The following is a 25,799-nucleotide window of genomic DNA, read 5'->3' as shown; positions in this document are numbered from 1 at the left end:
CATCAATGATTTTTTTAGATATTCCTCAAAAATCCCTCTAGGAATTCTTTTGCTCGAGGAGTTCCTTTAATCATTCCTTCAGGAAGTCGCAAATATTTTTCCAGAAATTTTTCAAAGAATTCCTTCAGGAAATCCTCCAGAAATTCTTTCAGGAATTCCTACATTTTTTTTTAAATTTTTCCAGAAAAACCTCTAGGGATTCTTTCAGAAGTTTCTCTAATAATTCTCCAGGGATTCATCCTTGAATTGCTTTAAGGATTCCTTTTGGAATTCCTCCTAGGATTACAGCAGGGATTTTTCTAAGAATTTTTCCAAAGCTTTCTCTAGGATTTTCTCTATGAATGTCCCCAGGGATTCCTCCAAGTATTCCTCCAGAAAATCTTCCAGAAATTTTTCAAATGATTCTTGAAAGCATGCCTCCAGAAATTCCTCCAAGAATTTTTTCACGGATTCTTCCAAAAATTCCTTCAGGAATGACTCCACTGATTCCTCCAGAAATTGCTCCACAAATTCCTCTAGAGATTTTTCCAGTTATTTCTGCAAGGATTCGTCATTGAATTCCACGAGTAATTCTTCCACAAATTCATGCAGGAATTTTTCCAAAAAATCCTTCAGGAATTCCTCCAGCAATTCATGCTGGAATTCCTCCATGAATTATTTCATGAATTCCTTCAAGGATTCCTTCTGTAACCCCTCCAGTGTTTCATCCTGTTATTCCATCACGGATTCCTTCAGGAATTCCTCCAGGGATTACATCAAGGATTTCTCCAGGAATTTCTCATAGCTTCCTCCAGGAATTCTTCTAGAAACTCCTCCAAATGTCCCTCCAGAAATTTCCTCAGGGATTCCTGCAGAAATTCCTCCGGACATTCTTCCATAAGTTCCTCCAGGAATTCTTATAAGGAAACCTCCAGGCATTCACCCAAGGACTCCTTCAGGAATGCCTTCAGAGAATCCTCCAGAAATTCTTCCAGGAATTTCTCCAGGGTTTCTTGCAGGAATGCCTCCAGAGTTTACTCCAGGGGTTCGTTAATGAGCCCCTGCTGGAACTCTTCCAGAAATTTGTCCAGGAGTTTTTCAAAATATTTCTCAACAAATTCCTCCATGATTTTTTCACGAATTCCTCTACGGATTCCCCCAGGAAATTCTTCAAGGATTCCTTTGGGAATGCCTCCAGGGAATTCCTTCAATAATTTTTCCAGCAATTCCTTTAGTAGTTTCCCCTGCAAATTCTACAGAAATTTCTCTAGACTCCTCTTTCAGTTTTTGAGAGCTACGTTCCAGAATTCTTTCAAGCACTTCTTAAGTAATGCCTTCAGGGATTCCTCCAGAAAGTCCTTCAAGGATTCCTCCTGAAATTTCTCCAGGGATTTCTCCTGGAATGCCTTCACGGATTACTACAGATATACGCCACGATTACGCATTGAAAGCTTTGGTAATGCATAAAATTTAACGATGGTGCATTATTTCGCAATTAGACACATATTTGATTCAAAGATGGTGCGTGAGATGGTGCCTGGATGATTCTGTGAACATCATGGTGGTGCATGGAATGAATGATGTACAGATGTATGGTGCATTAGCTATGATTCTGATATACTCGTCATGTTTCATATTAAGGTGCACATGCAATTCGTGCAAAGGTGCAGGAAACTCAATGTGGCACAGAAATCAACATGTTCCAGGTACGTGGAATACTATTTTGTATGCGAAATGTCAAAATGGTATATCAAATTCAAATGTAAACCACATCATAATGGTGCATAAGATACCTAGATGGTATAATGAATGCCAAAATGGTGCATGAAAAGCTTTGAAGAAGGCGTATGATGCTGCATTAGTTGTCGCCGTTATTCAAAGATTATCAACATGTTGCATGGTTAGGTGCACGAATTGCAAAAAATGGTGCATAGAATACCGAATAAAAGTATTTTATGTGATGCTCACAACATAATGGTGCATCAGACGCCTAGATGATATAATAAACGCTGAAATGGTGCTTGGAAAGCTTTGATGGTGCATGAAATTTAACGATGGTGAATATCAGTATGATGCATTTGATTTCTAGTTGATTAAAAGATAGTGCATGAGATCAGCATAATGCGTGGATACCTAGTTCATTCTGTGGACGCTTTGAAGAAGGTACATGTTGTTAGTGTGCTGTATTAGTTGTCACCGTTATTCAGCGACACTCGACATTGTGTATGGCTAGGTGTACGAATTGCAAAAATGGTGAATATGGTGCTGGCATCACTGATTAGTTAAAAGATGGTGCGTGAGATTAGCCTAAAAATGATTCTGAGAACATCATGGGTGTGCATGAGATACTAAGAAATTGTATGTATCAGGGGTGCATTTGTTGCCACCATGATTCAGTGATTCTCAACATTGGGTGATAAGATCCAAAATGCAAGAATTGCAAAAATGATGCATAGAATTTAATGTGGTGCGGAAGTCAACATGGATCAAGAACATGGAATACAATTTGGTGTACGATATGGCAAAATGGAGCTTATGAAATTCAAATGTGAATTAAATGCTTAGATGACGCGTGAGATGGTGCTTGGATATTTATGTGATCATCATGGTGGTGCATGGAATACAAAGGAGCTACATGATGTTTGTATGGTGCATTAGTTTTATCAATACAACTCAATACGACACAGAAATCAACATAGACCAGGATCAAGGAATGCTATTTTGTACGCGAAATGTCAAAATGGTGCATCAAATTCACTTGTGAACCACATCATAATGGTGCATAATATGCCTAGATGTGTAACCGCTGGTCCCATATGTGTTCCTTGTTGGCTTCTCCACAAGTTTCCCACCATTAAACCCACCTGCCAGTGAGCCCCTAACACCTAAATCCGACCCTGGAAAAATATCTCACTGACAGCCTCACTGGTGGCTGCATCCTTAGTTGTCAATGTTGAAGTCCACAGTTTATTGGATTATCACTCGTTCCAGTGCTCGCACTCACACTCATTGACAGCGGTGTGAGTAAAGATCCCAACCAGGCTGAGAGAGTTGACCTAACTCTCTCTTTGAGGGGAAGTGTGGCCATCTCTTTTAGCCGAATGGCTACCTAATTCGTTTAACTTCGGTTTTCAAAAAAAATCTACCTACCCTTAACAAAACCAACCCGAACTGATGGAAATGCTTTTGCTCCGCCTAAGACTATCAAGATAGTGAGTGGGCGTCGCATAAAATTTATATTTGAGGTTATGTGAATTTAGTGTATATAATGTGTTGTAAAAAACTTTCCGTAGTTGTCCGATGAGCAACTCGACTGAAATTTATTTATATTAGATTTGTATCCATATTTAGTTCAATAGACTTACAAATTGGTCTTTAACCAAACTTATAGCAGCGCACTTGATACTGAGCGGGTATTTAGATGGTTCACTACAATTAAAGAGATTAATATTAATAGCAATCCAATTTTACACTAGTTTTAGAGAAACTTACGATTCTTTTACAGATTTGAAAGATAGATTTGGAGTATTATGTGCTTTAGAGCGCTAATTTTAGGTTTCCTATCTGGATAATATGGAATTTTAGGTTATACAATATAATTTTAGTTTAGGATAGATATTTTACCAATATAAACAATATATTGCATGAGAATAGGAATCCACTAGGTAAATAATACAATTCACTATGTTTAATGAGAAATAGTTCAAGAAATTCAAGTTAAATTCACTATTTAGCATTCGCAACAATTTCACCATCCACATGCACGTTCTTCTCGTCTTTTTTATCTCTTTGTTTTGACATATTCATTCTCTCGTATGTTAGCATGAGGCACGCTTATAATCTAAAAGGGCCAATCTCTTACTCGACGCAACATGTGTTCTTGTGTTTTGTAGGTATAAAGGATAAGATTACAAAAAGAACGTTACAGAGAACAAAAACGTGATTAGTAGTGAAGTTACTCGACGCAACACCTCACCCCGTAATACATAATATTTAATTAGTCTTACTATCGTTCTGTATGTCGAGTAATGCTACTTTTGTTGCGGCCCGTTGAAAAAGTCCAGAATCTGTTCTAACATCTACTTTTCTAACTTGCCCATCATCCGATTGATATATTTTAACCACGCGTCCACGTAGCCATCCATTGCGAACTCCTTCATCGACAATGACAACTAGATCATCGACTCGTAGCGGGCGTACTTCGGCAAACCATTTCGTCCTCTGTGCAATGGTTGGTAGATAGGCCTTAATCCAGGTCTGCCAGAACTGATTCAGTAGATGATTTAAGAGTTTCCAATTTCTCTTCAGCGATATGGGATCGCTGACAGATATGGTAGCACTATTTCTGGTACCGCTGGAATCCATTAATAAGAAGCTGTTGGGCGTCAATACTTCTTGGTTGGGTTCATCTAGAGGAACATGTGTCAACGGGTGAGAATTCACAATCATTTCCGCTTCCATCAAAAATGTTGAAAACTCCTCGTCGTCGAGTTTATCACGATGACTTAATGATTTGAAAGCTTCCTTTATGGAACGAACCTTCCGCTCCCATACGCCTCCCATGTGGGGAGCGGCTGGTGGGTTGAAGTTCCACCTGGTATCTGCATTCGTAAATGTAGATGCAATTCCGCTGTTGATGCTTTTTATTTCCTCTGCCAGCTCTCGTGCTGCACCTCGAAAATTCGTCCCATTGTCGCTAAAAATTTCTCGCGGTGATCCTCTTCGGGCTATGAAGCGACGGATGGCCATTTTGCACGAATTAGTCGACAAAGAATGCACCACTTCTAAATGTACTGCCCTCACCGTGAAGCACGTAAAGAGGGCCACCCAGCGTTTAACATTAGTGCGGCCTCTTTTGATGATCATCGGACCAAAATAATCCACGCCGACATAGGAAAATGGTCGTACATACGGTTGAACTCGAGGTTGAGGTAACGCTGCCATCTTCGGTGGGTGTGGAACGGCACGATATACGCGACACCACATGCAGCGTTTCACTATACTCTTGACCAGAGTCCGTAACCTTGGTACATAATACCGCTGTCGTAACTCATTCACAACGATCTCAACATTAGCGTGCCCGAATGTTTGGTGATGTTGCAGGATCAACAACTCCGTAACATGGCTCTGTTTTGGAAGCACAATGGGAATACGAAAGTCGAAAGCGTAGTAAGCAGCCTTCGGATCAATGCGGCTCTCCATTCTAATAATCCCGTCCTTATCGATGAATGGTGATAATTTGGCCAAACAGCTCGATTTTTCCAAACGTACTCGTTCATTCACAGGTTTCGCAGCATTCTCTTTCAGGGTGTCAATCTCGCTAGGAAACTCTTGCGCTTGAATAATTCTCCATAGACTTTTCTCAGCTGCCTCGTAGTCTTCTTGAGTTAGCAGAACCTTGCGTGTTGTTGATGGGTGCCTCGGTTTACGAGCACAACTTCGTCGAAAATGGTGTAGATGTGCCAACCTTCTCAGCAACGGATTAAGTTGGGAAAATTTTGTGAAGTCCATTATCGGATCAACGGGTATTTCTAGATGAACATTAATCGTTTTATGCTCCTCTGGTGGATCTTCTATGTTTGGTTGCTTGATGATCCATTCGGCTTCTGATTGAAGAAGAAAACTTGGTCCAGTATACCACTCACACTCTGGTTCAAAATTAGGCCCATGACCCCATTTTGTTGTCTTGTCAGCAATATTCTTCAACGTAGCGATCCAATACCATTCACTCACCTCGCTTCCGGTAAGTATTTCGGAGACCCTCAGTGCCACATATTGTCAATATTTGCGAGGATCGGCCCTAAGCCAAGATAGAACAGTCGTAGAATCTGTCCACAAAAACCGTTTTTTGATTGCCAACGAATGATGTTTCTCTATCGTCTTCATGAGTCGAACTCCAATAACTCCAGCATTGAGCTCAGATCGTGGAGTCGAAACGGGTTTCAATGGTGTAACTTTTGCTTTCGCAGCTACGAGAGCACATCGTGGTATCCCCCGATCCACGATACGAAAATATGCCACAGCCCCGTAGGCCTGGTCCCCGGCATCTACAAAGACGTGCAGCTGTAGCGAGTCATAGCTGCCAATGCCATAGCCCGGGAAGTAGCAACGCGGGATCATAACATTGCCAAGCTGTGGTGCCAGTAATACCCATCGCCGCCAGTTTGCGAAGTCTCCGTCAGTGATAGGATCATCCCACTTGATGTTAGAGCGCCAAATGTCCTGAAGAAGTATCCTTCCATGGATAGTATAGTTGGTTATGATCCCCAGTGGGTCAAAATAGCTCATGACTATCCTCAAAACTTGGTGTTTAGTGGGCACAATATCGCCTGGCAGAAGAGGCAGTAGGTCTTCACGAAACTGAGCTGAAAATACGAAGACATCTTCTTCTGTTTTCCATGACATCCCCAAGACTCGCTCCATTGGTGTCGCTTTTTCTACAGCAAAACTCTTATCAGGTTCAATGCATTTATCCCCAACACGTCGCAAAATTTCTTTGGAATTTGATTGCCAGTTCCTCAACTCAAATCCAGCTTTTAGGTTGATTGCCCGTACATCCAGTGACAATTGAACAGCCTCTTCGATGGTGTCCCGAGAATCTAGGTAGTCGTCAACGTACGTGTTGTTGACAACTGCATCTGCTGCGTCAGGAAATTTGCTGTGGTGCTCAGATGCATTTAAGTTTTTGGCATATTGAGCTGAACACGGCGAACAAGTGGCGCCAAACGTGGCGACGTCCAGTATGTCTATCGTCGGTTCAGATTGGGAATCAGAGCGATACAGGAACCTTTGTACTTGTCGATCTTCTTGTCTGATTCTCAGCTGATGAAACATCTGACGTATATCTGCCGAAACAGCATACTGTCGTTGTCGGAATTGACATAAGACAGTGAGTAGAGGCGTCAGTAAATCAGGCCCAGGCAAGAGAAGGGAATTCAATGAGACGCCATTCACTGTTGCCGCAGCGTCCCAGACAACGCGTACCTTGTCCGGCTTACGGGGATTACGTACCACTCCCAATGACAAATACCAGATGCGCTTTGGATTTGTTGTGCGAAGTTCATCATCAATCGCTACATGTACATACCCTAATTGTAGATATTCTTCTATCGAGGCATCAACTTTCTTTTTCAATTCCGGATCTTTATTCAGACTTCTCTCGAGGCATTTCAGTCGCCTTGCAGCCATATGGTAGCTGTCTGGCATTTCGATAGCATCACTAAGCCACAACAAACCTGTTTCAAACTTGCCGGATGGTGTGCGTTTGGTTGTTTCCTGCAGAATTTTCCTTGCACGCTGATCTTCTGCCGATTCCATAGTTGGACTATTGACCCCGCAATTATCCATGGCGAAATAATCCTTGACAAGCTCCTGCAGTGCGTCGTCTTGCGAACATCCACATTTGTGAACCATAAGGTTGGCGGGTTCGGTTGCGGTTCGTGCGCCACCGAAAACAGTCCATCCGAGACGCGTTTTAGTTGCTACAGGTTCACCCACTCTTCTTTCGCGTCGAGCCAATGCCAATATCAAATTCGCGTTGTTTGCGCCAATTAGTATACGGGGAACAGCATCACGATAGCTCCCAATCGACAAACCTAGCAAATGCGGAAACTGGCCAGACAACTGTTCGTAGTCCATGGTTTGACGAGGGAGGTCAAGTTTTCTCACGGTACGCACATCAGACATATCATATCGGGATCCTCCATTCACGTTTGAAATGCTCAAGCTCACTTTCCTTGAATTAGGTTCTTTCCTGGTTACATTTGCGGTCCACTGAAGGCAAAGTGGTACAGGTTCTCCGTCGAGACCAAGTTCGTCAGCTAAATCTTGGTCTAACAGCGTATGACTTGACCCATCATCTAAGAAGGCATAGGTTTTGATTGTTTTCCCCGCACCATGGAGCGTGGCAGTAAGAATCTTGAAAAATGTTGAATGAACGAGACAGTGGTGAGTAGACACCAGAGCTGATGAATCTGAATCTGTCTCTTTGACTACAGCTCGATCGGCATGCAGCAATCTGTGATGTTGCTCAGTACATCCGTTCAGCCCGCAAGGTTGTTTAGTTCGGCATGGCCACTTTCCATGGCCAACAAGACAGCGCTTACACAAATTACGCTGTTCAACTGTTTTCCACCTTTCTTCTACCGATGAGTCTTTGAACCTTTCACAATCGCGTATTTTGTGTCCGGTCTGGTAGCATACTGGACAAGGTTTAACATCGGTAAAATTCGTAGCTGTCGATTTCTCGGTCTCATCGGAGATGTGAGCGTTGACGAAGCTCTGCTTGTCCTTCTTTCTCATCTGCGAATCTTCGAGCTGGAACTGTTCTGATGGCAATGATACGTGACATGCAGCAGACCTTATAGTAGCTACGTATTCGCTAAAAGCCTTCAATGATACGTCCCCAGTTGACTTTGAATGCAGTTCCCAATCCAGGCGGAGGTTTGGTGGAAGTTTAGACACCATCTCAGCGAGTAACATAGGGTTGGAAAGGTGAGCTTGGAGGTTTGCTGCTTCAATATACGTCACGAGGTTGCTGACCTCGCGTCCAAAGGTGATGAGTGTGTCCAACTTATCAGGAGTCGGTGCACCAATTGATCGGGCCGACCACATTCATCTCGGAGGGTGCCAATGATATCTGGAACAGCCGCCGGCAGTGTGAGGATGCTTTGGACCTTTTCTCGAGCACTACCGACGAGAGATTTCTGAAGCCTTGCCAAATTTTCGTCGAGTTGTATACCACATAGCTGAGTTGTTGTTTCGAAGGCTTGGAGAAACATTGGCCATTCCAAGGGGTCGCCTGAAAATTTCGGCAATTCTCTGGGAACCACTTGTCTAGCGGCGAGTTGCTGAGCGCTAATTAGACCGACCTGTCCCACCGAAGGATGCTGTTGCACTGATTGGTTTTGTTGGTAAACAGAACGCTGCTGGTTATGTGGATCTGAAGCTCGTAGCGATGAAACTGTAGGCTCGGCTATGGACTGGTGTTCGTTCGCACGCACACCATGATGGACGGCCATCGGTTGAGAGGAGTATATAAATTGACGATTATTTCCCCTATCATTCGACAATCGTGAAGGAGTATGTGGTTGGTGGTAACTCACATGCCGATCTTGTTCTTTTGCTGCAGTGTGTATATGTGCAGAGAGAGCATGAGCACCATGGCACTGAGCGAACATTTCTTGATCGGTAGCGTACAGACCTCTAGGTGCGGGTTGGGGGGTACTTCGCTGGGCGGCCGGTACAGCTTCCTCGAAAGTGTACTGGGATTGTTCTAGCCTTTGTGGTGCCGCTGGATTAACGAGACGTTGTTGATGTTCCTCACGTAAAGGTCGATGTGATTCCGTTCTCAGAATTGGTGCAAGCGTATGTAGCTCCTCGCTCATCATATGGTTTCCCGAAGCGGTTGGTTCCAGTATGCCGAACGTGTTAGTCGGTGGAGCCAACGGCATTGTTTGACCAGCGGACGAGTGTATTGGAGCCCGACGTAGCTGACTTCGGTTGGAATAGATCGACGGTGCGTGACGTATATTCAACGGATTATCGTACATCGATGCATGGGCTAGTTGCTTATCTTGCGCAAGATCGTCGGGTTCAACGTCCTCTGCGGCCAGCACTGTTGCTCTTCGATGTACTATTGGTAGTTCCGCAGTCGATGTGAAGATAGGCGTTGATTGAAAATTCCCAGGAACAGTTTTGGGGATTGTTCCTGTTCTCAGAACGGTGGACGGTAGTTCGGTCGACGGTCCTGATTCAGTCAGCGCTAGGCCACCTACTGCGCCTTCTAGGGAGCTTTGCTCTTCCACCCAATCCTGCAACATCCTACGACGATCATGGGAAGTTCCAGAGCTTTTGCTGCTGCATGTCTCCGTACCTCCAGACTCGACTTCGATTTCTAATTGATGTTTTTGTGCAAGGTAAGCTCGATCCCTTTCAGCCTTTTCGATTTGGATGCGATCCTCAAGCGCTTTTGCTTCCGCGAGTTGTCGCAGCCGTAGACGGGCTGTTGAGCTGGTTGACTTACATGACTTTAGTGATCTATGGCCCTCGGTACAATATGTACAAACCCACGACCTCTCACTAATCGAAGCTGGCACTCTTGCACAATCGAAGTGCCACCATTTGTTGCACTGGTCACACGCAACCATATTGTCTGCATGAATGGGACGATCGCATCCTTTGCAGCTCTGAGGCGACGTCGGCATTGATGCCCTAGAATACTTTCCGCTCATCCTGTGTGCAGTGTGCCGCAATTTTCGAGCTTGTAAAAAACTTTCCGTAGTTGTCCGATGAGCAACTCGACTGAAATTTATTTATATTAGATTTGTATCCATATTTAGTTCAATAGACTTACAAATTGGTCTTTAACCAATTTTATAGCAGCGCACTTGATACTGAGCGGGTATTTAGATGGTTCACTACAATTTAAGAGATTAATATTAATAGCAATCCAATTTTACACTAGTTTTAGAGAAACTTACGATTCTTTTACAGATTTGAAAGATAGATTTGGAGTATTATGTGCTTTAGAGCGCTAATTTTAGGTTTCCTATCTGGATAATATGGAATTTTAGGTTATACAATATAATTTTAGTTTAGGATAGAAATTTTACCAATATAAACAATATATTGCATGAGAATAGGAATCCACTAGGTAAATAATACAATTCACTATGTTTAATGAGAAATAGTTCAAGAAATTCAAGTTAAATTCACTATTTAGCATTCGCAACAATTTCACCATCCACATGCACGTTCTTCTCGTCATTTTTATCTCTTTGTTTTGACATATTCATTCTCTCGTATGTTAGCATGAGGCACGCTTATAATCTAAAAGGGCCAATCTCTTACTCGACGCAACATGTGTTCTTGTGTTTTGTAGGTATAAAGGATAAGATTACAAAAAGAACGTTACAGAGAACAAAAACGTGATTAGTAGTGAAGTTATTAGTGAACAAAAAATAGTACGATCCGGTGAAACAGTTGTTAAATTAAGTTGGAATGTGGAATGTGGAATGTGAACTAAATTTGAAACTTTTTGTATCAGTTAACCCGTTTCGGTCCTAGTTGGGAATTTAATTTCAAAAAATCACGGTGACTTCATTTTCCAACCGATTTTTACGAAATTTTGTACGAAGACCGCGCTACATCTCTAGTTGTATGGAAAAATTTTTAATTGGTATTTTGGTCCTTGAGGTCTGAGTTATTGAAGGGGTTATATGGGTCAAATCAGGTCAAAAATGGACCAACTTCCTTTTAATCACTGATTACTTGTAAAAAACACATGCAATATGATTGAAAACATGTTCAATTATCTTTTTATTATTACAGACGCATAGTTTGAGTAAATTGGGATTGTCTGGTTTTGGTTCCGGATGTTCCGGGTCGCGTTTGGGGTGCGTTCGGAGGACACTTCTCAAACGTTCCCTACACATGACATTTTTTTCTCGCATAATTCTAAAAACAGGCTTGTCATGATTCATTCTTCATAATTGTGTATACTAAGTATATTGAAGGAATATTCAAAGGTTTTTTTTGACATATTGGCCGCCATCCCGGATGTTCCGGGAACCTGGGACCATCCGGGGAAGTGGCCATTTTCCAAACAGTTATGAAACATGGCTTGCGACATATCAATCTTCATGTTTTTGCCAAACAAGTTTGTTAGAGTAGAATTCAGAGGTTTTAAGACATATTGGCCGCCATCCCGGATGTTCCGGGAACCTGGAACCACCCGGGAAGTGGCCATTTTCCAAATTGTTATGAAACATGGATTGCGACATATCAATCTTCATAATTCTGCAAAACAAGTATGTTAGAGGAGAATTTAGACGTTTTTGGGCATATTGGCCACAATTCCGGATGTTCCGGGAACCTGGAACCACTCGGGGAAGTGGCCATTTTTCATATCGTTATGAAACATGGCTTGCGACATATCATTCTAATGATTTTGCAAAACAAGTATGTTAAAGGAGACTTCATAGGTTTTTGGACATCTTGGCCACAATTACGGATGTTCTGGGAACTTGGAACCACCTGGGGAAGTGGCCATTTTCCAAACAATTATGAAACATGCCTTGCGATATATCAATCTTCATGATTTTGCAAAACAAGTATGTTAGAGGAGAATTCAGAGGTTTTTTGGACATATTGGCTACGACCCCGGATGTTCCGGGAATCTGGAGCCACCCGCGGAAGTGGCTATTTCCCAAACATTTATGAAACAAGGCTTGCGACATATCAATCTTCATGATTTTACAAAACAAATATGTTAGAGTAGAATTTAGAGGTTTTTGGACATATCAATTTTCATGATATTGCAAAACAAGTATGTTAAAGGAGAATTCAGAGGTTTTTGAACACAATGGCCACAATTTCGGATGTTCCGGGAACTTGGAACCACCTGGGGAAGTGGCCATTTCCCAAACAATTATGAAACATGGCTTAAGACATATCGATCTTCATGATTTTGCAAAACAAGTAAGTTAGAGTAGAACTCAGAGATTTTTGAACATATTGGCCGCCATCCCAAATGTTCCGGGAACCTGGAACCACCCGGGGAAGTGGCCATTCTCCAAATTGTTATGTAACATGGCTTGCGACATATCAATCTTCATGATTTTGCAAATTAGGTAGGTTAGAGGAGAATCCAGATGGTTGTGGACATATTGGATAATACTCCGGATGATCTGGGACTTTGCAGCCATCCAAGGAAGTGACCATTTTCCCGGAACATCCAGATATGGTTGCCAATATGTCCAAAAACCTCTGAACTCCACTCTTACATACTTGTTTTGCAAAATCATGAAGACTGATTTGTCGCAAGCCATGTATTACAATTGTTTGGAAAATGGCCACTTCCCCAGGTGGTTCCAGGTTCCCGGAACATCCGAAATTGTGGCCAATATGTCCAAAAATTTTCGAATTCTACTCTAATATACTTGTTTTGCAAAATCATGAAGACTGATTTGTCGCAAAACGTGTCGCATAACTGTTTGGGGAAATGGCCACTTCCCTGGGTGGTTCCAGATTCCCGGAACATCCAAGATGGTGGCCAATATGTCCAAAAACCTCTGAATTCTTCTCTAACATATTTGTTTTGCAAAATCGTGAAGATTGATATGTCGCAAGCCTTGTTTCATAACTGTTTGAGAAATGGCCACTTCCTCGGGTGGTTTCAGGTTCCCGGAACACACTTAATTGTGGCCAATAAGTCCAAAAACCTCTAAATTCTCCTCAAACATACTTCATTTGCAAAATCATGAAGATTGATATGTCGCAAGCCATGTTTCATAACTGTTTGGAAAATGGCTACTTCCCCGGGTGGTTCCAGGTTCCCGGAACATACGGAATGGTGTCCAATATGTCCAAAAACCTCTGAATTCTCCTCTGCCATACTTGTTTTGCAAAATCATGAAGATTGATATGTCGCAAGCCTTGTTTCATAACTGTTTGAGAAATGGCCACTTCCTCGGGTGGTTTCAGGTTCCCGGAACACACGGAATTGTGGCCAATATGTCCAAAAACCTCTAAATTCTCCTCTAACATACTTCATTTGCAAAATCATGAAGATTGATATGTCGCAAGCCATGTTTCATAACTGTTTGGAAAACGGCTACTTCCCCGGGTGGTTCCAGGTTCCCGGAACATCCGTAATTGTGACCAATATGCCCAAGAACCTCTAAATTCTCCTCTAACATACTTGTTTTGCAAAATCATGAAGATTGATATGTCACAAGCCATGTTTCATAACAATTTGGAAAATGGCCACTTCCCCGGGTGGTTCCAGGTTCCCGGAGCATCCGGGATGGTGGCCAATATGTCCAAAAACCTCTGAATTCTACTCTATCCTACTTGTTTTGCAAAATTATGAAGATTGATATGTCGCAATCCATGTTTCATAACAGTTTGGAAAATGGCCACTTCCCCGAGTGGTTCCAGGTTCCCGGAACATACGGAATTGTGGCCAATGTGTCCAAAAACCTTTAAATTCTCCTCTAACAAACTTGTTTTGCAAAATCATGAAGATTGATATGTCGCAAGCCATGTTTCATAACTGTTTGGAAAATGGCCACTTCCCCGGATGGTCCCAGGTTCCCGGAACATCCGGGATGGCGGCCAATATGCCAAAAAAAAACCTTTGAATATTCCTTCAATATACTTAGCATACAAAATTATGAAGAATAAATCATGACAAGCCTGTTTTTAGAATTATGCGAGAAAAAATGTCATGTGTAGGGAACGTTTGAGAAGTGTCATCCGAACGCACCTTAAACGCGATCCGGAACATCCGGAACCAAAACCAGACAATCCCAATTTACTCAAACTATGCGTCTGTAATAATAAAAAGATAATTGAACATGTTTGCAATCATATTGCATGTGTTTTTTACAAGTAATCAGTGGTTAAAAGGAAGTTGGTCCATTTTTGACCTGATTTGACCCATATAACCCCTTCAATAACTCAGACCCCAAGGACCAAAATACCAATTAAAAATTTTTCCATACAACTAGAGATGTAGCGCGATCTTCGTACAAAATTTCGTAAAAATCGGTTGGAAAATGAAGTCACAGTGATTTTTTGAAATTAAATTCCCAACTAGGACCGAAACGGGTTAAAACTAAGGTTAAACCGATAGGAAAGACAATAAGCCAACCAACGACCATAGAAAAAGGAATCGCATCAAAGAAAAGGTAACAAAATAAGCCCATTGTTCATAAGTGGTGTACTTGTGGGGGTGTAAGAGGGGAACTGACCGTATTAGTGCTGTGCTAATCATTCCGGATTAGGTCCAAAACTGGACCTTTTCTTTTTCTGTGCCCGGAATCGCCTTCCGGAGCTTTTTCGGATTCTCGACAGGACGACTCGAAACCACCACGTGTCGGGGCTTGGGGTCGTTTAGGACAGCGATCGACGCCATTTTGTCAGGTCTTCGAGAGCCAACACACCGCCGCCATCTTGAAAAGTAGCCACGGCCACCACGTGATTGGCCATCACGGCCATTACCCTCGCGTCGTTCGCAGAGACCACCGACATCCAGCCATACCACCTCACCGTTGCTTCAAGCCGGCCAACCCGTCAGAATAGCACCACATCGGCCAGCCGCCGGCGTCGAAGCCTCCCCATCCGAGTCCGGCCTAGGATACGGCCAGCCCCCGCTCTCGACCGCCAACCAGCCAAGCCACCAACCTCTCGCCAATCCGGACCGCCGTCCAGTCCATCGGCAAACCGCCGGGTCTCGAAGTCCTTGTTGGAATCCGCCGCCGAACCGACCGGCCGACGGTACAGAAGCCCGCCCTCATCCGTTGGCCATGGGTGCGCCGTATATTTCGCCGGCAAGCCGCCGGGTCCCCAGGTCCTTTCTACCATCGTCCGTCAAGCCGACCGACCGTCGGTACAGAAACTTCCACCAGCAAGCCGCCGGGTCCCGAGATCCGTCAAGCCGACAGACCGTCGGTACAGAAGCACCTAATCCGTGAACCAAGGGTGCAACGTCCATTCCGCCGGCAATCCGCCGGGCCCCAAGGACAAACCCGTCCAGTTCACCGGCAAACCGCCTAGTCCCGAGCAAGCCGCCGGGTCCCCAGGTCCTTTCTACCATCGTCCGTCAAGCCGACCGACCGTCGGTACAGAAACTTCCACCGGCAAGCCGCCGGGTCCCGAGATCCGTCAAGCCGACAGACCGTCGGTACAGAAGCACCTAATCCGTGAACCAAGGGTGCAACGTCCATTCCGCCGGCAATCCGCCGGGCCCCAAGGACAAACTCGTCCAGTCCACCGGCAAACCACCTAGTCCCGAGTCCAGTCGCCTGCTGCAACATCGTGCCACCTGCTGTCGGAGGGCCCTCCAACGCTAGCATCCCCCAAAAACCGCAAGTACACCCATAAAAAGCATGTTAAACCAAAACTAAATTTATATGCCCCTGCGTGGGCCAATAAATATCTAGATTTGTAAGATGAAATTTTGGTAGTTGGCATTTCTTTAAGAACGCAAGCCCTACATTATATACGGTCTGATTACCGGGATTTTACCGTGCCCCGATAAGGGTTCTCACCCTCGATCTTATTAGTCCGCTGTAAACAAATTTCCACCTTGGTTCGGATTGCTTTGTCGTTTGAACTTCAGGATCCGACTCCCGCCTAGGTGAGTGGCGAAGGAGTGTTGTAAGTATTTGTGACGGTGCTAATCATAATAAGCGACCTGTGCTCAACATAATTTCCCACCCACAATTATCCCTCTGAGCAGCCGAGGGGCTTACAGATGATATAGTGAATGTCAAAATGGTGGCTTGAAAGCTTTGAAGAAGGTGCATGATGCTAGATGATGCATTAGTTGTCACCGTTTTCTAAAGCTTATCAGCTTAAAGCTATTTGCACGAATTGCAAAAATGGTGCATAGCATACAAAAAATGTATTTTATGTGATGCTCACGGCATTACGGTGCTTTAGATGATATGATAAACGCTGAAATGGTGCTTGAAGAGCTGTGATGGTGCATGAAGTTTCATGATGGTGCATATCAGTATGAGGTATTAGATACTTAATTGATAAAAAGACATTTCATGCGATCATCATAGTACGTGGATACCTAGATCATTCTTTGGACATCATGATGGTGTATTGAAAGCTTTGAAGAAGGTGCATGATGTTAGTGTGCTGTATTAGTCGTCACTGTTATTCAGTGATACTCGTTATTTTGTATGGCTAGGTGCACGAATTGCAAAAATGGTGCTTAAAATTCAATGTGGTGCTGAAGTCACCATGGTTCACGTACATGGAATATAGTTTTGGAATACGAAATGCCAAAATGGTGCATGTTATTCGAATATGGTGCTGACATCACTGATTAGTTAGAAGATGGTGCGTGAGTTTAGCCTAGATGATTCTGAGAACATCATGGTTGTGCATGAGATACTAAGAAATTGTATGTGTTAATGGTGCCCCATGGCTCAGTGATTCTCAACATTGCGTGGTAAGATCCAAGGTGCAAGAATTGCAAAAATGGTGCATATAATTTTTTTTTCACCAACTACGATAGTCTTAACCTTCGTCGTGCATTAGGGTCATTATGACCCAAAACGCGATTTCAAGCATTAATATCTCTTTTGTTAGTTAACTTATCGTAATGAAACTTCTTGACTTTTAATATTTTGCAGAAACGAGTCTTTTGAAAAAAAAAAAAAAATTTCTTAAGGTGAAACCAAAATGGCGCCACAAAAAAAGTTACGAATAATGCATTGGGGTCATTATGACCCAGAAAATCAAACTCTTATAGAATGATGATTTTTTCACCAATTCAAATGACCAAAGTCTTATTTGATAGATAATTACGTCAAGAATGTGTTGATATGTTGAAATAGTGGTTCCGGGATCATTGGCCACCGGGAATCTGCTACACAGGGCACCATGTCGGACATGTGGGATAGCACTACATTTTGCCAGTAGTTGTGGAATATCTCGCATTCTGGACCACTTAGAAGGATACTGTCTTCGGCAAAGTTGCTCAGAATACTAAGAGCTTTCACATAGGAAACAATTTAGTTCGAGAATCACTCACTGCGTGGCGCTAGTGTTCCTATAAGCTTCCAGTTCAGTCTGAACGTCGTATATCTCGCGTTCTAGACCACCTAGAAATATACTGTCTTCGGCAAAGTTGCTCAGAAGACTAAGAGCATTCACATAGATAACAATTAAGTTCGAAAATCACTCACTGCGTGGCGCTAGTGTTCCTATAAGCTTCCATTTCAGTCTGAACGTCGTATATCTCGCGTTCTGGACCACCTAGAAGGATACTGTCTTCGGCAAACTTCCTCAGAAGACTAAGAGCATTCACATAGGAAACAATTTAGTTCGAAAATCACTCACTGCATGGCGCTAGTGTTCCTATGAGCTTCCATTTCAGTCTGAACGTCGTATATCTCGCGTTCTGGACCACCTAGAAGGATACTGTCTTCGGCAAAGTTGCTCAGAAGTCTAAGAGCTTTCACATAGTAAACAATTTAGTTCGAGAATCACTCACTGCGTGGCGCTAGTGTTCTAAGGAGCTTTCAGTTCAATCTGAACGTCGTATATCTCGTGTTATGAACCACTTAGAAGGATACTGCCTTCGGCAAAGTTGCTCAGAAGTCTAAGAGCTTTCACATAGTAAACAATTTAGTTCGAGAATCACTCACTGCGTGGCGCTAGTGTTCCTATAAGCTTCCAGTTCAGTCTGAACGTCGTATATCTCGCGTTCTGGACCACCTAGAAGGATACTGTCTTTGGCAAAGTTGCTCAGAAGACTAAGAGCTTTCACATAGGAAACAATTTAGTTCGAGAATCACTCACTGCGTGGCGCTAGTGTTCCTATAAGCTTCCAGTTCAGTCTGAATGTCGTATATCTCGCGTTCTGGACCACCTAGAAGGATACTGTCTTCGGCAAAGTTGCTCAGAAGAGTGACAGCTCTCACATAGGAAACAATTTAGTTCGAAAATCACTCACTGCGTGGCGCTAGTGTTCCTATGAGCTTCCAGTTCAGTATGAACGTCGTATATCTCGCGTTCTAGACCATCTAGAAGGATACTGTCTTCGGCAAAGTTGCTCAGAAGACTAAGAGCATTCACATAGATAACAATTTAGTTCGAAAATCACTCACTGCGTGGCGCTAGTGTTTCTATAAGCTTCCAGTTCAGTCTGAACGTCGTATATCTCGCGTTCTGGACCACCTAAAAGGATACTGTCTTCGGCAAACTTCCTCAGAAGACTAAGAGCTTTCACTTAGGAAACAATTTAGTTCGAGAACCACTCACTGCGTGGCGCTATTGTTCCTATGAGCTTCCATTTCAGTCTGAACGCCGTATATCTCGCGTTCTGGACCACCTAGAAGGATACTGTCTTCGGCAAAGTTGCTCAGAAGTCTAAGAGCTTTCATATAGTAAACAATTTAGTTCGAGAATCACTCACTGCGTGGCGCTAGTATTCTTAGGTGTTTCTAGTTCAGTCTGAACGTCGTATATCTCGTGTTCTGGACCACTTAGAAGGATACTGTCTTCGGCAAAGTCACTCAGAAGACTAAAATCTTTCGCATGGAAAACAATTTAGTTCGAGAATCACTCACTGCGTGGCGCTAGTGTTCTTAGGAACTTTCAGTTCAATCTGAACGTCGTATATCTCGTGTTTTGAACCACTTAGAAGGATTATGCCATTCGGCAAAGTTGCTCAGAACAATAAAATCTTTCGCATAGCAAACAATTTAGTTTGAGAATCACTCACTGCATGGTGCTAGTGTTCCTATGAGCTTCCAGTTCAGTCTGAACGTCGTATATCTCGCGTTCTGGACCACCTAGAAGGATACTGTCTTCGACAAAGTTGCTCAGAACATTAAAAGCTTTCGCAAAGAAAACAATTTAGTTCGAGAATCATTCACCGCATGGCGTTAGTGTTCCTATGAGCTTTCAGTTCAGTCTTAACTTCGTATATCTCGTGTTCTGGACCACTTAGAAGGATACTGTCTTCGGCAAAGTTGCTCAGAAGACTAAAATCTTTCGCATGGAAAACAATTTAGTTCGAAAATCACTCACTGCGTGGCGCTTTTGTTCCTATGAGCTTCCATTTCAGTCTGAACGCCGTATATCTCGCGTTCTGGACCACCTAGAAGGATACTGTCTTCGGCAAAGTTGCTCAGAAGTCTAAGAGCTTTCATATAGTAAACAATTTAGTTAGAGAATCACTCACTGCGTGGCGCTAGTATTCTTAGGTGTTTCTAGTTCAGTCTGAACGTCGTATATCTCGTGTTCTGGACCACTAAGAAGGATACTGTCTTCGGCAAAGTCACTCAGAAGACTAAAATCTTTCGCATGGAAAACAATTTAGTTCGAGAATCACTCACTGCGTGGCGCTAGTGTTCTTAGGAACTTTCAGTTCAATCTGAACGTCGTATATCTCGTGTTCTGAACCACTTAGAAGGATTATGCCATTCGGCAAAGTTGCTCAGAACAATAAAATCTTTCGCATAGAAAACAATTTAGTTTGAGAATCACTCACTGCATGGTGCTAGTGTTCCTATGAGTTTCCTGTTCAGTCTGAATGTCGTATATCTCGCGTTCTGGACCATCTAGAAAGATACTGTCTTCGGCAGAGTTACTCAGAAGACTAAGAGCTTTCACATAGGAAACAATTTAGTTCGAGAATCACTCACTGAGTGGCGCTAGTGTTCCTATAAGCTGCCAGTTCAGTCTGAACGTCGTATATCTCGTGATCTGGACCACTTAGAAGGATACTGTCTTCTGCAAAGTAACTCAGAGGACTAAAAGCTTTTACATAGAAAACAATTTAGTTCGAGAATCACTCACTGCGGGGCGCTAGTGTTCTTAGGTGCTTTCAGTTCAGTCTGAACGTCGTATATCTCGTGTTCTGGACCACCTAGAAGGATACTGTCTTCGGCAAAGTTGATCAGAAGACTAAGAGCTTTCACATAGTAAACAATTTAGTTCGAGAATCACTCACTGCGTGGCGCTATTGTTCTTAGGAGTTTCCAATTCAGTCTACATGCCGTATATCTCGTGATCTGGACCACTTAGAAAGATACTGTCTTCGGCAAAGTTGTTCAGAAGACTAAGAGCTTTTACATAGGAAAAAAATAGTTCAAAAATTACTCACTGCGTGGTGCTAGTGTTCTTAAGAGCTTCCAGTTCAGTCTGAACGTCGTATATCTCGCGCTCTCTACCACTTAGAAGGATACTGTCTTCGACCAAGTTACTCAGAAGACTAAGAGTTTTCATGATGTGATGCTACACACCAAGACGCTTTCAGCCAAATTTTGATGAGCTGAAAGATTAAGCTTTTTTGCTGAACTTTCGGCAAAATTTGCTGAGTTACAGCAAAACGTTGATGGTGATCAGTAGATTTGACTGAACAGATCAGCAAACCTTGCTGAATTTTCACAAATATTTTGCTTAACATTTTAACTCGGCAAATTTTAGTTAAAAATTTTTGGGTTGTATTGTTCTTAGTAGCTGAAAGCTTGATATAATCGTTGTGTATCCGTGTTACTATGTTTGTAAAACCTTCCAAGAAGAAAAGAAGCTTTTACATTGAAAGTTTATTTCAAAATTTTCTCACAACGTGGTACTTGTGCTCTTTGGAGCTGTCAGTTTAATCTCGGGTCATGCAGTTTATTCGGATTTTTTTTTCAGTTACGACTTTGGATATCTGTGCAGCAATTCCTGAGGTCAGATTTGAGCTGCATGAAATTCTCCGGGTCCGAGGAAAACAACAGAAACCCGTTAGAGAAGTGTTGGCAGGACTTGATTTGGAATACATGAACCTGATTTACCAGCTTTTGTAACGTGTTGTTGTCAGAGTTTGATGTATTATGTACCTTGTTTTCGTTGTCCGCCTTTTGGTTTTGTTGTACGCCCCTGTCTGTCGTCGCCCGCCTTCCCTTTGTCCCCTTCTTGTCGTTGTCTTCCGATAAAGTCCTTTCTTTTTGGTTCCGTTACAGATATGGACAATTTGACCCATCAATGTTTTTAGAATAAGTAAGCAAAAAATTTTGTTTTAAACCCATTAATCCATCCTTCCCAATTTTATTTTATTTTATTTTATTTTATTTTCAATCCTTAACCTCGAAACAGCCGCGAGTACTTCGGCTTCCCAAACTAACATAGTTTTAAGGCAGTAATAAATTGAAAAATGTAAAATCAATGTAATAACAAAAGATTTTGGCTCAGTTATGCCCATGTGGCGCTTGTGCCTTCCAATTATACGAATAGATAAAAAAATTCTTTGGTGAAAGTTTTCAAGATTTTTCAGGAACTTATGTAACATTTGCTTCGGCAATGGCTTTGTGGACTTTTTCAAAAAATTTCTTCTACGGAAATTTCTTTGGGAACCCCGTCTGAAAGTTCTTTTTTTTTTTTACAATTCAATTGGAAAACCCTATGCTTATTACTTTAGGAATATTTGTAACATTCTTTTGGAAACATATGTGCCAATTCTTACTGATTCGGTATTTCTTTTGCAAATCGTTTTGGCGAATTCCGTAAAAGTAACTCTGCGAAAATATTTCGAATTTCCTTTTGGCGGAATTTCTTCAGCAAATTCTTTGAAAATCCTTTAGCAATATTTAGTGGATTTGATCCAAAACTTCATATAAGTTTTTTGGGTTTTCTATTTCGGCAATTCTTTGAAATTTTGTTCGATAAATCTTTTGGAAATTTCTCAGCAGTAATATTTGAAAATACCTACAGCATAACTGTGGGGTTCGTGATTGTACTGTTAGTAACGCCAGCCTTTTAGGCGTATTGTAAGCCACGAATTGTGGGTTCGATTCTCATCCCGGTCGGGAGAAAATTTTCGCCAAACGGAAACTTCTTCATTGAGCCACTGGATATCTTACAGTCTTACATGTAATCCGTTGTCTAGTGTAAGTTATATACAGTCTGTGGTCTTTGGCTGAAGAAGGTGTGCAAACTTATCAGGCAACTCTTACGGGATTTCCTTTATCAATTTCTTTGGAAGTTTTCTTTTATCTCTTTATTCGGGAATTTTCTGCCGTAGGCAGGTTCATACCGGCTTTCTTTGGAAGTTTTATCTGCAATCCCTTTGGAAATTTAGCTGACAATTACTTTTGTTATTCTTTCGACAGCTCTTTGCAAAATTGAATTTTTTAAAATTTCTTCAGTATTCTTTCAGCATTGGAAACTCCTTTAGAAAATCCTTACAGAATTTCGTTTGTTATTACTTTGGAAATTCAATTAGATACTCCTCACAAAATGAAAAAAAAAAACACAATGGCATGGCCGGAGAAAAGCTCATCGGAATTACCTTAGGAATTTCCAAAAATCAAGGTATTTTCAAGAAGACCATCAAACATTAAAATTCAGAACATTTCAAGAAGCAATTTCCAAATACGTTTGAATGTTGAAATAGCTGAAGGCACCCTCAAGAAATTACCGAATGACTTTCCAAAGGAATTGCTACTGAAATTTCACAAGGGAATCCTGAAGTAGATTCCGTCTTGAACTAAATTGTTTTCTATGCGGAAGCTCTTAGTCTTTCGATCATTTTTTCCCTAGACAGTATCCTTCTAAGTGGTTCAGATCGCGAGATATACGACGTTCAGACTAAACTGGAATCTCCCAAGTGCACTAGCGCCACATAGCGAGTGATTCTCGAACTAAATTGTATTCTATGTGAAAGCTATCAATCTTCTGAGTAACTTTTCCCAAGTTACTTTTCTAAGTGGTCCAGATCGCAAGATAAACGACGTTCAGACTAAACTGGAAGCAATCAAGAGCACTAGCGCTACGCAGTGAGTGATTCTCGAACTAAATTGTATTCTATTTGAAAGCTCTCAATCTGCCGAGTAACTTTTCGCAAGGCAGTATCCTTCTAAGATGTTCAAAATGTGAGATATAAGACGTTCAGACTGAACTGGAAGCTGCTAAGAACACTAGCGCCACGCAGTGAGTGATTCTTGGACTAAATTATTTGTTCTGAGCAACTTTGCCGAAGGCAGTATCCTTCTAAGTGGTCCAGAACACGAGATATACGACGTTCAGATTGAACTCAAAGCTCCTAAGAACACTAGCGCCACGCAGTGAGTGATTCTCGAACTAAATTGTTTACTATGTGAAAGCTCTTAGACTTCTGAGCAACTTTTCCGAAGACAGTATCCTTCTAGGTGGTCCAGAACGCGAGATATACGACGTTCAGACTGAAATGGAAGCTCATAGGAACACTAGCGCCATGCAGTGAGTGATTTTCGAACTAAATTGTATCCTATGTGAAAGCTCTTAGTCTTCTGAGGAAGTTTGCCGAAGACAGTATCCTTCTAGGTGGTCCAGAACGCGAGATATACGACGTTCAGACTGAACTGGAAGCTTATAGGAACACTAGCACCACGCAGTGAGTGATTTTCGAACTAAATTGTTATCTATGTGAATGCTCTTAGTCTTCTGAGCAACTTTGCCGAAGACAGTATATTTCTAGGTGGTCTAGAACGCGAGATATACGACGTTCAGACTGAACTGGAAGCTTATAGGAACACTAGCGCCACGCAGTGAGTGATTTTCGAACTAAATTATTTCCTATGTGAAAGCTCTTAGTCTTCTGAGGAACTTTGCCGAAGACAGTATCTTTCTAGGTGGTCTAGAACGCGAGATATACGACGTTCAGACTGAACTGGAAGCTTATAGGAACACTAGCGCCACGCAGTGAGTGATTCTCGAACTAAATTGTTTCCTATGTGAAAGCTCTTAGTCTTCTGAGCAACTTTGCTAAAGACAGTATCCTTCTAGGTGGTCCAGAACGCGAGATATACGACGTTCAGACTGAACTGGAAGCTTATAGGAACACTAGCGCCACGCAGTGGGTGATTCTCGAACTAAATTGTTTACTATGTGAAAGCTCTTAGACTTCTGAGCAACTTTGCCGAAGGCAGTATCCTTCTAAGTGGTTCATAACACGAGATATACGACGTTCAGATTGAACTGAAAGCTCCTAAGAACACTAGCGCCACGCAGTGAGTGATTCTCGAACTAAATTGTTTACTATGTGAAAGCTCTTAGACTTCTGAGCAACTTTGCCGAAGACAGTATTCTTCTAGGTGGTCCAGAACGCGAGATATACGACGTTCAGACTGAAATGGAAGCTCATAGGAACACTAGCGCCATGCAGTGAGTGATTTTCGAACTAAATTGTTATCTATGTGAATGCTCTTAGTCTTCTGAGGAAGTTTGCCGAAGACAGTATCCTTCTAGGTGGTCCAGAACGCGATATATACGACGTTCAGACTGAAATGGAAGCTTATAGGAACACTAGCGCCACGCAGTGAGTGATTTTCGAACTAAATTGTTATCTATGTGAATGCTCTTAGTCTTCTGAGCAACTTTGCCGAAGACAGTATATTTCTAGGTGGTCTAGAACGCGAGATATACGACGTTCAGACAGAACTGGAAGCTTATAGGAACACTAGCGCCACGCAGTGAGTGATTCTCGAACTAAATTGTTTCCTATGTGAAAGCTCTTAGTATTCTGAGCAACTTTGCCGAAGACAGTATCCTTCTAAGTGGTCCAGAATGCGAGATATTCCGCAACTACTGGCAAAATGTAGTGCTATCCCACATGTCCGACATGGTGCCCTGTGTAGCAGATTCCCGGTGGCCAATGATCCCGGAACCACTATTTCAACATATCAACACATTCTTGACGTAATTATCTATCAAATAAGACTTTGGTCATTTGAATTGGTGAAAAAATCATCATTCTATAAGAGTTTGATTTTCTGGGTCATAATGACCCCAATGCATTATTCGTAACTTTTTTTTAATGCCCGAAGAAGGTTAAGCAAATTACCGGATAAATCAGACAACTTATTAAACAAAATTTCAGAATAGTCATTTCGAGGAGGATTGTATACCACCCCGAGCAAAACCTTTTCATGCTTGTGGAGTTTAGGGGTAACGGGGTTCAATATTCACTTATATAAAATGGTAGTAACCTCCATGTAGATAGAACTCTTGATTCAGGACTTCGAGACTTCAACACCGATACTAGAATACTTCCTCTCATGACAGCTCTGGTGCTCCAAGTGACCTCCAACATCAGTACCTACTATGATCTCCACAGGATACCACCACATCTTCCTTCCTTCATGGTGATTCGACGAACGTCTCATTGCTTTCACGATAATCCAGATCGTCAGCAGATTTCATTAAAGATAGTACCATTGCTGCTGGACGGAAAGGGGTGAGTTTACGAGTTTTGTCTATTCATCCAAGATGATGGTCGATTTTCCCAAAAATTTTCGGCGAAGGCCAGGAAGGGCAACTGGTAC

At 42.3% G+C, this 25,799-nt stretch overlaps 1 protein-coding gene across 5 annotated transcripts; it reads right to left on the bottom strand.

Annotated features, from left to right (window-relative positions):
- Positions 1 to 949: 949 nt before the first annotated feature.
- On the bottom strand, positions 950 to 24,578 carry LOC109426557 (uncharacterized). Of its 5 annotated transcripts, XM_062845860.1 has the most exons (5): positions 10,593 to 14,024; positions 10,461 to 10,532; positions 10,334 to 10,397; positions 3,604 to 10,281; positions 1,031 to 3,543 (listed from the first exon to the last, which is right to left on the bottom strand). In XM_062845860.1, exon 4 carries the CDS (start codon positions 10,209 to 10,211, stop codon positions 8,505 to 8,507), a length of 1,707 nt encoding a protein of 568 aa, XP_062701844.1. In that variant the 5' UTR covers positions 10,212 to 10,281; positions 10,334 to 10,397; positions 10,461 to 10,532; positions 10,593 to 14,024; the 3' UTR covers positions 1,031 to 3,543; positions 3,604 to 8,504. The 5 variants fall into 5 exon arrangements, with proteins under 5 accessions (XP_062701843.1, XP_062701847.1, XP_062701844.1 ...); XM_062845859.1 differs by having other exon boundaries at positions 950 to 3,543; positions 10,461 to 24,578; XM_062845861.1 differs by having other exon boundaries at positions 3,604 to 10,397.
- Between the last annotated feature and the right edge of the window lie 1,221 nt (positions 24,579 to 25,799).

Source organism: Aedes albopictus, chromosome 1, assembly GCF_035046485.1.
Source record: "Aedes albopictus strain Foshan chromosome 1, AalbF5, whole genome shotgun sequence".
Classification (NCBI taxonomy): Eukaryota; Metazoa; Arthropoda; class Insecta; order Diptera; family Culicidae; genus Aedes; species Aedes albopictus.
Note: the sequence above shows the minus strand (reverse complement) of the source record. Positions and strands in the feature narration are given on the sequence as shown.